The sequence below is a fragment of the Cynoglossus semilaevis genome, chromosome 6, assembly GCF_000523025.1.
Source record: "Cynoglossus semilaevis isolate Cse_v1.0 chromosome 6, Cse_v1.0, whole genome shotgun sequence".
Taxonomy (NCBI): domain Eukaryota; kingdom Metazoa; phylum Chordata; class Actinopteri; order Pleuronectiformes; family Cynoglossidae; genus Cynoglossus; species Cynoglossus semilaevis.
In genome coordinates this window covers 15,176,446-15,192,178 of record NC_024312.1, presented here as the reverse complement: position 1 = coordinate 15,192,178, position 15,733 = coordinate 15,176,446, and the positions used below count along the sequence as shown (strand labels likewise).

General features: G+C 41.2%; 1 protein-coding gene across 2 annotated transcripts in view; it reads left to right on the top strand.

The window, feature by feature from the left end:
* The window catches only part of LOC103380370 (SITS-binding protein), a 26,032-nt gene extending 12,481 nt beyond the window's left edge, over window positions 1-13,551 (top strand). For both annotated transcript variants that reach the window (XM_017032946.2, XM_008312308.3), the window contains 8 exons: window positions 1,285-1,492; window positions 2,032-2,182; window positions 4,517-4,714; window positions 4,995-5,263; window positions 5,357-5,493; window positions 5,870-5,991; window positions 9,139-9,318; window positions 9,463-13,551. In XM_017032946.2, coding sequence (XP_016888435.1) covers window positions 1,285-1,492; window positions 2,032-2,182; window positions 4,517-4,714; window positions 4,995-5,263; window positions 5,357-5,493; window positions 5,870-5,991; window positions 9,139-9,318; window positions 9,463-9,636 — 1,439 coding nt within the window. In that variant the 3' untranslated portion in view covers window positions 9,637-13,551. The remainder of the gene's footprint in view (window positions 1-1,284; window positions 1,493-2,031; window positions 2,183-4,516; window positions 4,715-4,994; window positions 5,264-5,356; window positions 5,494-5,869; window positions 5,992-9,138; window positions 9,319-9,462) is intronic.
* The last annotated feature ends 2,182 nt before the right edge of the window (window positions 13,552-15,733 follow it).

Sequence of the window (15,733 nt, the reverse complement as noted above, 5' to 3'; positions counted from 1 at the left end):
ACATTTTATCCACTGCTCCACTTTCTTTCACTCCTTAGAGCACAGCACGGACACCTGTACCCATTAGAACTCAATTTATCAACACTTCAGGACAATTGTTATGATCCAGTGTCAGGTTGAACAGATGCTGATTTATTACCTTATCACCTGTTCATTATTGATGAAGAGGTGAGGTGTAACGTGGGTCTATTTGACGCTACCTGTTCCAAGAAATAACCTGATATAATCATCCCATAATCTTCACTGAGTTTGGGGGACAACTCTAACACTGATCTCTGAAACATTTAATCAGATTATTATGCTGCCTGTTCCTGTTCCTGTTCCTGTGCCGGTGCCAGCCTGAACAGAACAGTAAGCCCATTGAAACCAGAGATGGCGATGAATGTGAGTCAAGTCCTCTGCTTGTCAATTTGTTTTGGAAACCTGATTTTGAACCCAGTCTGCTCAAATCTGACCCGTTCGTAAATTGTATACCTCCCTTGCAACAATTTGTTAAAAAAAATTGACAATTTACAGGACTGTTGGTCGGGATCTGCTGACCTGAGATGAGATTGGCCCAGAGCAGAAAGGAGAGTAGTGGGCAGGAAAATAGTTAAAGTCTGAGAGAAGATGGGAGTCAGGAGGGGTGAGAAATGGTGAGGCTAGGGGGTTGGGGTAACCTGAGAGGGAACAGACATTCCTAACAGGGCAGCTACATCTGCGGACACAATTATCTGCTTCCCATAATCTTATCATTTCACGTGGCGTATCACATGTTTGCATGGGAAATGAGTGGAAACGAGGGAGCTTCAGCACCTTCTGCTTGGATTTCCTTCTGTATTTTCAGATTTTCATATGATTTCACAACAGGTGTTCAGGATTTTCCTACAGGCCCGAGTCTGACCGAGGAAGTGATTGGATTCAAATCCACAACTCTCCCTGTTTGTCCCAGCTTTTTAAGCTCTGCTCCACTGGCGTGCAGTGTAATCCACCTCCTTAGAAGTGACCAGGAGTCCCAGAGTAAACCCATCCGGTGGCACATTGCTGTATCTCATTCTAAGGAGTGTTTTTCCTCACATCTGAGTGCAGCAATATCAGCTGACACAGCCCACACTCTACCTCCCACAACACTCCATCCGTCACAGTTACACCGGTCTCAGTAACACTCACTCACTATGTCATTTAAGAGGAATCTGCATAGGACCGTTTCACACTCTCACTAGTTTCTACTGCTTCACATCAAGGCCAACCATGTTCTGACTGCAGGCAACTTTCTCTCTTTTTATTTTCTCCTCCACTGCTCAGGTGTTGCAGTTCTGGTATCACCTAATATTCCCATGCAGCTCGGAGTGGACAGCAGGCAGCAGTTCTGTCTGCAGTCGCTGCCCAGTATGCAGCGTCTCCCTCTGCAGTACACTGTATGTGTGGCCCACGATGTTAAAGCTGCTCATCAGGAAGCTGTGAAGCAACTCTCCCAGCCCCACAGAGAGCTGCCCAACTTGAAAGCACTATGGTTAGTTCAGATAAAACTGAGGAGTCGAGTGTCCAGAGGAAGTAGTCCATTAGAAATGTATTTATTATATGTTGAATTTAATAGCTTACACAGTCCTCTTCTAAAGCCTGTAGGTCAGGTCAAACTCATTTTCACCGGGGGCCACATCAGCAATACAGTTCCCCTTGAAGGATGGGTTGTAAATGGAAGACTGTATGTATGTAACTAGTCCATGATTATTATTTATTCAAATGAAGTTACAAATAGAAAATATAGCTGAGACGACGGAGCAACAATTTACTATGGAATTGTCTTCTTTCAGGCTAATCACTTCTTAATTGGTTAAAAAAATTAAATTGAAAAGCAAAAACAAATTAGTCAAATGAATCTAAATCTATTTTTCCAGACTCCTCTTTTCATGACTGCTTAGATATTTTTTGTTTCTCTAAAGAGGATTTTTACATATGCAGTGTTTTTGCCCTTGTGCACTGACTTTGATATGGTGGCCACTGGTTATTTGGGTGTCGTATGTTACAACTCATCACCTCTCTGCTTTACAGGCTGCCGTTTTGGAAGCTGCTCACTAACGTGGACTCAGGTCCCAAGGTAGAGCGGGAGCTGCGGATTTTCTCCAATCGTCTGAAGAGACACCAGCTGGGGGAGGGAGTCATCAGCCTTAATGAACATTCCACCACCCTCCTCTCTGACATGGTACAAACGTTAGCTCACGCAGTGTTTGAGAAATAAGTCAAATCTAAAATGCAGTTGTGAAAGAACAGAAGTAGAAATTCAAATCTGTCATTTGTTCACTTTCTTGGACCTTTATCTAACAGACACATTTGAGTGTTTTCACAGAGGCTCATACCAGTATTTGTTAAAAATGCCGACCACTCACTACAGATATTGAGAATCAAGACTTGGTATGAAACAAGTTTCCATCACAGCCTGTTTCTCGGCAACCAAGGTTGGGTTGTGGTTGACCACTATTTGCTAAAGTCGTATGTTGATTCTAGTGAGGAATTTAGGCTTGTGTCTGTGAGCTGAAAGGAAGTGTGATGATTAACTTCAAACGCGATTATTAATCATGATTAATTACTGAAAATTCACACAGAATAAAGATTTAAGCCCTAAGATAAATACATATAGGCCTATACATATATGTAAATACATACCTTAACGTCAGTGTTAATTCATTACTGAAATTATAATCTAATTTTAAAGTTGACTGACAGCTGATAGTTCAGCCTCCGTTAGCCTGTGGTGGTTCTGCACAACACTAAACTCTCATCCACATCCTGGCCACAGCCCCCTGCTTCTGTTTCACTGATTGATTAAATACACACTGTATATACACTGTGTATTCTTACAGTTTTTTAAATTTGACTGAATCCACCTACAAATTCTCTGTACAAATGATAAAATCTGTATAATATTTATTTGGCTAATCTGACCTTCTCACAAGGACTCCTGCATGGTGTGACTGGTACATTTTGTGTTGTAAAGTTCCCATATCCACTCTATCCGTCATATTGTTAAAAAGGGTTTCATTCTACTATCTACTAATCTGCAGGAAGTCTTGTCTCAAGTGTCTCTTCACGGTGCTGATGACTGGCTGGGAACAGAGGTGGTAATAGAGTTGAATTTCTTCTCAAATATTATTGAAAACAGCCTGGAAACAAGATCTCTAGAAATACATTCAGGTACATTCAAGTCAATACAAGGAGCTACTCCATTAGAAAAAAGTCTTGTCCTCAGTGAGGTAACAGTCAGATTGGTAAAAACTGAGCTCAAGTGAAACAGGTGGAAACAAAAGTCAGTTCAGACAAAGGCAGAGGAATAATGCTTTCCTCAGCAAAGTTCAGGTCCAGGTTAAAGAGTGAAACTAAGAGCAAGCACAATGACAAATTATTTGAAAGATTACGCGATCCAGGGGTTTTCTAAGGTAGAAAACAATTGAAGAAGGAAGTAACCTCAGAAGTGGGAACCCCAGATGGGCAGGTGTGGGTAAACACCAGGGGTTAGTCACAGGGATTTAACAGGGAATGTGACAGGACTAATGAGAATCAAATTGATCCAATCCAAGACTAACACGAGCAGGTGATTCTGAAAACAGCTCAGTGCTGATCCATGCAACAAGCCATTTGCCAAACAACTATGCAGTGGCTGAGGTGCCTCAGCAGTAATTCTGCACATACAGACGTCTGATTGGCAACACCATCAGAAATTCATCTTCTTTTCTTATTTTAGTTGTTATCCATTCTATATCAGTCACATCATGATTTATCTTTTCTACTTTCAATGTTAGTTTGGATCAACACGGTGACTGTGGAAAACGTGCTTCAATAACACTATATCACCATGGGTCCAAGCTTGTTACCCAGACACCAGACAAGATTACTGTTTCGTAGCTGGAGATGTCAGTTTCTAATCTTTTCTTAAATACGATTAAAACTAGGTATTAAAAAAAATACTCTTGGACACTTATATAATACTTTTGTACTAATCCATCCTTTCTTCTTACCACAGCGTCACCTCAAGGGGCCGACTGTTGTGTTCATAAGAGGTTTTGTCCCATTACATAATCTGAAATCTCTGCTTGACTGTAACAGCAAAGTTCATGGGAATTATAGGATCCATTACTTCCAGTGGTTACCAAAATGGGGGGGGGGGGGGGGGCCACCCCCACCACCACCACATTACCTTACCTAAGAGGCATGAAGCTGTTGCTGGGCGGGATTGCAACAATACAAATTAATTAAATAATTATATATATATATTAGAATTATGATGTTAGGGTGGAGGCTCTGTAATGGTTTGGAGCTGCATTTCAGCCAGTTGGTCTGGGGTCTGCTCCTAAAGAGTGATTCCTATAATAATCCACATTCCCTTGTTAAACAAAACACTGTGTAGTTCAGTAAATTACTGTTCACCAAACTTTAGGTTTTCTGCCCCCTGCTGCTCATGTCGGTCGTCTAACTCCTAATATCCTCCAACAGCAGTGGATCAAAACCCGGTTAATGTTTCTCCATACCTCCCTCTCTGCAGGACCATGACTACCTCAACTCCAGGAAAAGAGGGATGTCCAAGAGACTGACCAGGGACCTCCCACTTGTCAAGCTTCTAAACATTTCCATCACTCTGTCCCCTTTCCTGGGTGTGGACACCACACAGTTCCACACCTCTCTCAAGGACGGCACTGAGGCCTATTGGCTCAGTCTCCCCCTGGCTCCTCTGGGACAGCTGGTGAGACTTGACTAGAACGCAGTACTCATCCTGTAAATAACTCTGCTGTGTCCACACCTCAAAACAGTTTAAATATTACATAAGGCCCTATTGTTGTTGATGTGCTAGCCTATGTGTAGAATACATATTTTACACTTAAAAGAAAAAACATATGGAAACCTCATGGACAAACAGTCTGTTCACCATATAAACAACCATACAAATTTGAAAAAACAAAGATAAAGGACAAAGATCAGGGCATTATGGATATCAAAAGTTAATTTCTTCTTTTTTCCATTAGGTCCCTGTGTTGAGTCAATGGCGGGGAAAGTTCTGTGTCAAGCTGAACATCACCAACCCAGGAGCAGTGAGCTGGTTCCTGGACAGGGTGGGATCCCTACATGCCCATCTAGGAATGGAGTACATCATGCTGGAGGGGGGTGAGGGAAATCTGTTTGAGGAGCAGGCCCTGCGGGCGCCGCAGGACCTGAGTGGAGACAAGTACATCAGCCTGCTTGCTGACATGGCAACCAGGATAGGAGACTCAACCATAATGACCGCAGGAACTAGGTAATGATTTCAGGCATTGTCAGCTGAAAGCCTATGACATCTACTCTTCACCTGCTGTCACGATGACCTCTACTGTTATTCCACTTCTCTAAGGTCAAGTCACAAGCCGGTGTTTGTGAGAATGACCCGGTTGCAGTCAAACTGGAGCCTGATGGGCCTGAAGGGCATCATTCCCTCTCTGCTGCACAACACTCTGCTGGGATACAACTTCCTCATTCCTGATGCAGTAGGTAATACCACAGTCTATGGGTCCTTCTCGCACTTCGCACAGTTCAAGTCCCCACACCATCTCTAGGGTCACTGAATTCATGAGTTCCCATATATACATTCAAGGACATTATATAAGCAAACCAGAATGTAGACAAAGTCCACACGGCCTGCACATGCCCACTGAACAGATCACACACTTGTTTTTGCATTTGTGAGCACTAACTTTGGTGGTTCCGTAGTGTACTATGCCTGCTTTGCACATCTATCTTACACACATAATGTCCTGGGTTTGAGTCCCAAAGGAACCACATACTAAATGACGCCTCCTGTGGCCGCCTGTGTGGGTCGCAAAGACTCACCTAATGATTTCTGTCCATCTCCTGTCTCCCCCCACAGGTGGCTCTCTGTCTGTAGACCTCGTCACAGATGAGGAGTTGTTCATCCGTTGGTTGGAAATCGCAGCCTTTCTCCCTGTCATCAGCTTCCACACTGCACCCTGGGCCTTTGGAGAAGATCAGGTATGGAGCTTCAAACTGAATGACTGACACGTTCATTATGTTTACAACAGTGGAAACATCATAGTTGTAAATTGAATAGTGCCAACATTTTTGCCTTCACTTTATGTGCGGGGGTCAAAGACTGGAGGCTGTAGAAAGAGGCCAACAGATGATTCACAAATCTGATTTGAAGTCTTTGTTCTGGTCATCAGGAGGATTTTAATTTCATACACAATTCATCACAGTAATATTTTGGGGTTCATTAAGTGAGAATTCAGGAGAATAGTTTACACTGTGTCCTGTAGTGTTCTTTAAACATTTAAATGTCTGTCATCAGTCATTGTAAATTGACTTTATGTATGAAGGAAAGCATGGTTGGTTTCATTATAAGGGGCCCAAACTCAGCAGCTACCATAGGTCACATTAGGGATAAGCTTGGATGGATGGATGGATGGATGGATGTGACCTCTGCTTTTAACCCATCACCAAAGTGAGCAGGGAGCAGCATTAAACCTTCCAGACCAAAGTCGCCTTCGATAACCACTTATAATCTTCACCTACGTACAACATTAAGAAAAGGTTGAGATCTTTACTTCTTAAGGAGCAAAAACTGCATTCAGACTTGAAAAAAAGAACTACATATTGGGAACAATGTGTTAAAACATCAACCAGGGAAAACTGCTTGTCCATGGTGTAGTCTATTTCTGAGCTAAAGGTTTCTGCTGAGAACATATTCTAAAATGTAACAATGCTTACAGTAGATCCACTGCTTCATGCTGGTCAGCTGGAAACTGGCTCCAGTCACATGGAAACAACAAGTCCTCCAGACCTGGTCCAGCCCTGGTTTTAATGAAATAAAGGACAATTATGGAAATGGAAGTTAGTTCTGAAACTGATGTGTAATATATTTGTATTTTCTTGCTAAACTGTACATTTTAAAAACTTTGAAGGATTTACAGTCAGGTCATCAAGTGTTTAATCCCCTCTAATGAGATGTTCAAAGAGCGAGTGAGAGATTCATTTTCACTCTCCCACAGCAGTTGAGATTACTTTGGGGAAAAAAACAGACAGAACAGAGGATTATTGATCCATCAGCCTCACCTCAGTTCCCACCAGTCTAGTCTGACGAGAACCCGACTGTTTCTGTCCAAGACCTTTCCCCCACCTTTCCTCACTGATAACAACAGTGGGAAGAAAACAATGGCCAGTGTCTCAGAGAGTCAGGTGCCAGGTGTCAGTCACTTTAACCACATGGTACCAAAGCCCTGGTTCCTGCCCAACAGAGAAACTGATGTTTTTCCAGCACAGGAAGCCTATTTTCCCCTCTGCTGCACCTTCTCTTTTCTCAATAGGTGCAATTGCCTCCCCCACCCCCTTCCCCACTCTCCACCCCGTCACCCTTCTCTCCCAACATCACCTGTGGTTAAGAGTCCATCTGTTCTAAATTACAACCCCTCCTCTAGATTTATGACCCACGCTCCAGAGCCACTGGGGCTGGAATGACAATGAATTTAAGGACAAGTCTTGGAAAAATACTTTATTGTGGCAGCTAAGGTTTCCATGAGTAACTGACAAGTGTGACAGAGTGGAAGTGATCAACTGCTTTTCTTTCCACAGGGAGGAAACTGAGGCAGTGAAACGTATTGGGAGTGACTTGTGTTGGGAGTGTTGTTTTCCACCTGGGTCTCCTGTGTGACCTTCAACTGCTTTATCTGTGATGCAATGAGATATTAGTGAAGACAAGGGACTGCAGCCGTACAGATAAATGTCAACGGGGCTATGGTTTGATATAGATTCAGTTTGTCACACTCTTATTTCCAGAGCTTGTAACACTGGAGTGAAATGAAATAGCAGTAAAAACCTCAAAGCCACACACGCCTGGATTCTCAATTACAGAAAGATCCATTCAAACTCAGTCGAACTTCAAGCTCATTCCAACGACTTTTCCCTATCCCAACTCATAAAAATACATTTTTTTATAGATGTGGTCGTTTCTGTTACGGGACACTGGAGAGGATGTGAACATTTGAAGAATTTCAGAGCATTGGCCACAGATAGGACATGGAGCGACCGTGAGACAGCACTGAGCCGCTCCAACTCACACTGAACTGTGTTAAAGTTACCTTCATGTCCTGGGCTGACCTCATTCTCACAGTAGTTCCAGGCCATGTGGTGGATTATTATCCAGTTATGGTCACACCCTTTTGACACAGGCTTTAGATATTTTTTGGAATATATTGCATTCTGAAGGCATCACAGTACAGCTCCACTGCTGGTCCTATCCCTACTGCTATATCCACAAGTTCAAACACATTAATTCTACTTTAACATGGCTGATGTGTTTTATAATTTTTTTGATTGATTTAATTGTATATATATACATATAACCAATTCTCTGTCAATTCAGCATTTGCTGTACGGAAGACATGTCTGGCTGTACTACCCATGAGTGCCAGTACACAACGTTACAAATATTATTTTCATCTTACTTAACCAAACACAGATTTACTACTCACATCACAATCCCTGTTTTAAAAGCCAAAACTTTCACATGTATAATTATTTTATAAGTCTTTTAATTAATTTTTGCTACATTTCGCGAGATCGGATTAAAAGAAAAATCTGCGATGTGCTGAGGGAGCGCAAGGAGAAATGCGATATAGATAGGGACCACTGTAATTCTAAACATTATATCCTTTAGATCAAGGGTGTCAAACATATGACCCGGGGGCCCATGTGGGTGTTTAATCCGTCCCACTTGATGAATTTTGAAAAAAAAAATAAAAAAAACACTTATATTTCATTAATCCATCCATCCATCCATCTATTGTCATCCTCTTATCCATTACCAGGTCGTGGGGGCAGCAGTCTCTATTACCGCCCCCCAAATCACATTGCACCATACCAACCCCCCTGAACCTTCCTGCAGGTGGTGAGTCTACTGGAAGGTACCAACCGCCCTAACAGGGATTTGATCTTGCCCAGGAGGTGAACCCTGGGGTTCCACACCAACGATAGAGACATTGCCTCTGGGCCAAAGCGCCACTATGAGCAAATAATAATAATAAATAACGAATATACTTGAGCTTGTTTGCCTGAAAAAGAAAGGAAAAAACATGGACTTATTGTTATTTATAGTAAAGTCTGTTTATCTGTTCATCTGTTCAGATCCTGAACCTGACTCGGACCTACATCACCAAGCACCAGATGGACGTGGTTCCTCTCATTGAAAAGTATGCAGAAGAGTGGCAGACGACTGGAAACCCCATCTACAGGCCAATGTGGTGGCTCAATCCCAGTGACCCCATGACCTTTACCATTGACGACCAGTTTCTCATTGGAGACAAGGTGACTTCTGATGTGTTGTGATGTTGAGATGCAAGCGTCCGATATAGTCGGTATTAAAAAAAAATCAGTTTGCTTATTTTGTGTTGAATTCTGCTCCCATCTTGACTAGCTTCACCAGGCTGATGTGTGTGTTCGTCTGTCCAGGTCCTAGTGGCACCAGTGGTGGAGAAGGGAGCGGTCAAGAGGGATATATATTTACCTGACGGGGGCTTCCAGTGGCAGGACAGCAAGAACGCTCAGGTGTTTGACGGGGGGACGTTCCTACAGGACTACCCTGTGCCCCTGGAGGAGGTGGCTGTTTTCTTTGGGCAAAGCTGAGTCGTAGGTCTGACCCACGGAATCACGTGACCTATCCTGTAACTCTTTCAAATCAATTTTTTTTTTAAATACTCGTGCTGTTTTTAACTTGCACTTTTCCACTAGAGACCATTGAACTTGTGTAGAAAGATTTTTTTATACTTGCACTTTACAAATCAAAATGTCTTTTCTGTCTGTTGTGAATTTTTTTTCTTCCTTTTTTAAAATAATATTAATGGGTTTTACCTCTCGGATGATTTGTTTCTGGAACGTTTTCTGCAGTATTTTATTTTGTTTTCTTTTCAGTGTGCGTCCATGTTGCTTCAGACAAATGTTGTGTTTACATACCGCATCTCTACAGTCTTTAATTTGTAGTCGCTGCTGGCTCTCATGACAAGGAGGAACAAAGCAAATGCCGTGTTTGCTTTCAAAGAATCTGAATCTCTCATGAAGACCAAATGAAGATATGAAAGATTAAAGAAAGCTGTTTGAAGGGGCTCTTTCAATCTGGGAACGCTTACTGGAATAACTTTAGCTCACAAGGACCTTTGTGCCAATAACAGTGGACCCTGGTACTGTACCGTATGTCTTGCTCAGTCAATGGAAAGGCCTTTACTTGAACTTAACTGGCCGAATGGGCTGATGATTTATGAATGTACCTCAAGATTTCACTGCTTCGCAGAATCTCCAGGCACGGCGACTCACTACACTTTAGCACTTATCACTAGAATAGTTTACTCAAAGAAATGACATACCACTCGGTCGGACACATCTGAATGTCCTTTAGTACTGTAGGCCACACCAACCTGAGGCCAAGCTGCTGTCATTGTATCTCTGACTACGTACGAATTTGACTTAGATTGAATCTTCTTACTAACCTGCTGTAGAAAGTGCCTTTAAATGTGCTGCTCATATTTGTGTTTGTTTTTAAAGTTATGTTGATATGCTCTGTTGCTAATGATCGCTCTGTTGACAACAACACAAATGTGTAGAGGATATATTCAGAAAATAATTTTTGAGTTTTATGATTGATTTTTGATTTACATTTTTTTTCAACCTAACTGGAATGTGGGTCAATCCACACACTCTTACTCTAACACACATATTCAGCCATTATAGCTGGGAAGTCTGAGTACACAGCTGAATTCAACTGTTATACGCAGAGTGGAATTGACGTGAGAACCAACTGTTGTGAAACTCCAAAGGCCTTTTTCTGTTGACATATTTGCCTCTCAGTGTGCTCTAAGAGGGGTGAATAGTAATTAAGGAAGAAGTTGGTCATTTTTAAAAATGAAACCTCTGCCAATTACAATCAAAAATAAGTGAAAATAATGTTAACATTATAATATTCTCTATGGCCCCGTACCAAAGAACCTCGGCCTTGTACCAGCCCATGGCCCGGTGTTTGGGGACCTGTCTTTTATTGGATACATAGGTAAATCCAATAATGTACAAATATTTACCAATGAGTGTGGATATTTGACCTTGCTCTTTGTTTACTTTTCTGCCCTAAACCCACTTACGTAATTTAATCTACTCCAGTTTTCCTCAAAACCTAGTTATTCCCCAAAAAACCAATTCAAATCTGCCCTTTTAGTTTTGATCAAGATGGTTTAAACTGAACCTGAAGTTATAGTCTGGACCTGTGTTACCTGGTGTTTAAAGTCACAATGGTGCAACACTCTCTCTCTCTCTCTCTCTCACACACACACTAGATATGAAGTTTAACTCAGGGATTAGATTCCCGCCCTTGTGTGAACGACCACTTGGACTTGGACATTTACTTCGGTCCTAATCACAACTGATTGGATTTTCTTTACGATAAATTGGAATTAAGTAAGTAAAGAGCAAATATGACATGTACGGTGAAATAGTCAACAGTGCTTCGTAGCAGTTTAATCTCAGCATTGATTAGTTCTTGACAAAATAATCCTGAATGGCCAGCAGTTATAATCCAGACTGTAAACCGTTCGCGTAGTGAATTTTTTACCACTAAATTGTGTATTGTCGATCTAGCAAGTTTACTGTATTAACTTCAACACTCAGGTCTACTGAAGCTGATCAAATATCACCAAATGTCTTAGTACAACACACAGTATGTTGTGAACACATCAATGTCTTAATCTCTCCTCAAGATGAATGTAAAAACAGATAAACTGTGATTTCCCCACTGGACTCTTTTCATGTGAGATTTCTTTTTTTTTACATATATATATCATATTTTTGGTCCCGAACTAATGCTTTATAGAATGCTGTAGAATGGTCATGTTGCAGGAACAGCTTAGGCATGGTATTCCTTCCTTCTACAGGTTGAACGATGGTGACGCCACATGCCTTAATATGCCACTCTGAAATCTGGACTACACAGTTGCCTGGATTATTGCCAAGTCAGCACTGTACATATTACAATGACTGTGCCATTAACGAGCGTGTTTTCTCTTCTGTAAATCAGAGAACTTAGACAAAGTTGCAATAAAGTTTACATTTTTGTACTTCACTTCCTGGCTTTAATACAGTGTGCATTTAGAAACACTGGGAGCCTTTGGCTTTGATCTCTATGGAATGGCTTGCTTTTCAGTGAAATCCAGATGGTTTGAAAAATAAGACTGTTTATTATATCACTCTGGTTGTTGGCAGCCACCACGAAGGACATGCTACAGCCTTTTAACATGCTAACATAGAGCAATACCAAACCTCAAATATTTATCATCTTAACAGACAGTAAGTACAGATCTTTGAAGTCAAGTTTGGTCAAATCTAAACCTGTCTAAACCACATTTGTGTGAGGATACAGATAAGAGATTTCAAAGCGGCCGTTAAAGATGTGCTCATCATCACGTGAGCTTTGTAACTTCTCAGCTACCTGGGTCGACTTCAGCCTTAATATCTTTCTAATCTACCAGTAAGTATTATATGTTTATTACAGCCTCCAACCAAGGGTTGGTGCCAAACATTTGGAAGAAATGGCCTTATAAGGTCACTGGTCAGCAGGTTTGATTCTTGGTCTTTCCATATAACGTTTACACGTTCCCCTCCAGTGTTCTGTTTGGATTTCCTCCAGTAACCTCCCACAGCCCAAAACTATGCAGCATAAGGCTAACTGGATACTGAATTGACTTTGTGAATGTGAATGGTGGTTTGTTTCTATGTGACTTTGGAACAGACTGTCCAACCAGACGACTGCTAGGATAAATTAATGAATGATCAAAGGTTTTATGGATTCGGCACCAGCACCTAGAACGACCCTGACAAGAAATGTGCCAGAGTAGAGACTGATTAAATGTCTAATCTAATCATTAACACCGCCCTCCTCTGGATCACAAGAGCAGAAATCCTGAATCTTTATAGTATAGTTGTGACCGTACTCTCAAACTAATTCTCTTCAAAGCTAATAAAAGTTATTAATAGCTTTGGTGAGCATGTGGCTGGAGAGATTCTCAGGGGAATCACATTCAGCCCAACCTCTGCTCAGCTTCTCATCCTTACCTTCCTCACCCGCTGCCCCTTGGCTGAGCTCCACCTTGAGGCCCCACATAGGCCCTGCTCCTGTAGCACAGCTAGACAGGTGCAGATGGCCAGACACGCACGCAACACCCTCCACACCAACCACCGTGATCACCTTCTCCATTTACACCCCGGCTCTAATCACTTAGATTATTTTCTTAAATCTGGGCACAGTTGTGTGTCAGCTAACATTCACAAGACGTACTTACGTGGCTCCATGTTTTGTGAGGTGATGAAATTTTAGAGCTTGAGGCTGGAGAGGATAACAAGGTTAGGTGGGTGTTTTCGTACGGCAGAAAAATCATTTCCTCTAATCTGTGTGTCCACTAAAGCAATTAAATTTGCTGTTCAACTTTACACTGAACTTTGTATGTATACACACACACATTCATATACTGTATGTATATACTCTATACATACATACGTGCATGTGTACATATATACATTTATATAAATATATACACACATATATTTACACGTGTGTATATATACATACATATATACATATACACACACACACACAAATATATGTATATACAGACATGTATACATTTGCCATATTCAATGTCACATAGTTGATTATAGGAAACTTGATGTATAAATTATCCATATTAGTCGACATGAACTGTGTGAAACTAAGAATTAAACTGATCTGATCTAACACTTGTTATGAACCCAAACATCACTAATCCATCAGTGATGATCACAGCTAGACAAAATGGAACACAGAACTGTAACTCCCCTCTGTTTTAAGGCTCTGTTCAAGCAGATGACACATGAATTTAACTGTTTACAAGTAAAGCACACACATCTTCACTAAAGTCTACTTTTAGAAAGTGCAAGTCAAAGTTTTAGGTTTCAGATTCTGCTGTTTGAATTTTCCAGCTTGTCAATTTGGCGTAAAATTCTTAGTCTTACTCTTTGTCTGAGAAGGCCTTGGCCTCTCCTTTGGTTTGGATATGGGGTACAGTATACCATTATTTTACTCACTTAATAAAAGACCTACATCGGACACCAAAGCTTTTCATAACAACACAACTATAATAGACTTTTTTTAAAATTAAATTTAAATTAAATTTTTAAAATGCTGCTGTTGAAGGAGATCCGTTTTCTGAAGCAGCTAAACTGCAGGTTCTAGAGTCAGGCTGTAAGCAGTCCTCAGGAATTCAGTCTGGAAATGTAGGACTGCTATTGGAAGCCCGGGGCAGGGTGACACCACATTGGGTGAACCATTATGGAGGTGTGTGGGTGACAGGGAGGCAGGGGAGGTGTGCTGGGAGCAAGTGGTTAATTGTCACAAGTATTCACTTCCTGCCTGCATTATGTGTTCTTGGAAATCTGTCACCTCATAGTGACTTTAAACGTCCTCCGTTTAATTTTAGTCAAGGCTTTTTTTTTGGCTGGAGCGACTTATGTCAGATAATACAGTCTATGACATTGGAGGGTAACTGTATGGAAGAAATGTAGAGAGTCACAAAAAATGTAATGAATTGGGGTGGTTGACATATAAGCCAGAACTCATACATTTCTATTTATATATGTTTTCTTTTTGTACACTTTTTTTTATCATTTTGTTGCATCAGTGCCTTAATATGACACGTAACCACCATTATTATATAATATATACATATACATAAATAAATAGATATATTAGGGGCTGCACTTGATGGCCTCACTACATTACCACAGGAAATGGCTTGAAATACTCTATAATTACTGCGAACATACATCTTATACATATTTACATAAAGCTTCTTATGTACAAGTCAGAACAGGCGAACCAGCTGAATTCTATTTGCGTAGCGCCTTTCCTGTCGTCTCCCAGTGCAAAACAAAATGCCTTAATACATGTAAAAAGAATTCCAGAGGAAAAAATACAAAGCCAAGTCGTGACGACAGTCCTCCGTCATAGTTTCAGTCAGTTTTTGTTCTTAGAACCTCGTTTGCGTGCAAGAAAAAAGGCGCATCGTCGTCGCCTAGGTGAACGCTCACCTGTTGTTTCCCTGTCGGTTTGGACTTCGCTTCCATTCACTTTGTAGTACGCGTCCGTGTTTACTAATAACTCAAATTCAACTGCTGGAGGTACAGTAATTGAACGAAGAAAGCGAGCAGCAGGTGTGTCCGGTCACTATTTCGTTCCGGGGGAAGTTCCGTCCTTGTTTATCGTTCCGCTTGACACACCGAAAACAAAATAATGTGTTCGGTACTTGTCTACTGGACGGTTTGGGATAAATACACGCACCGTTACAGCACTAAAACAACCGACTGCGCTATTAGACTGAAGTCACCAACGTAGCCGCCATGGACTACCTCAGGTGTCCATGGAGTATGTTCTAAAAATTAAAATTAGTCAACAAATGTATTCATTTCGGTGCCCTTGTCTACTACTCTCCTAGAACTTGATGCAGCAGCCATGTTTTTGCCCTGGTTGGTGACCCTTGAATGAGACTGAATTAAAAGTTTTTGAAGGTTATGAAATCTCTTTGAAAAAGAGATGACAGCAAGCTCATCTTGACATTCACTTTATTGTTAAAACATGTTTTGGTGTATCAGCTGCATCTCTTTATACACATCTTAAAATATAGGCAATCATTTACAGCTTCATTCTCAAAAA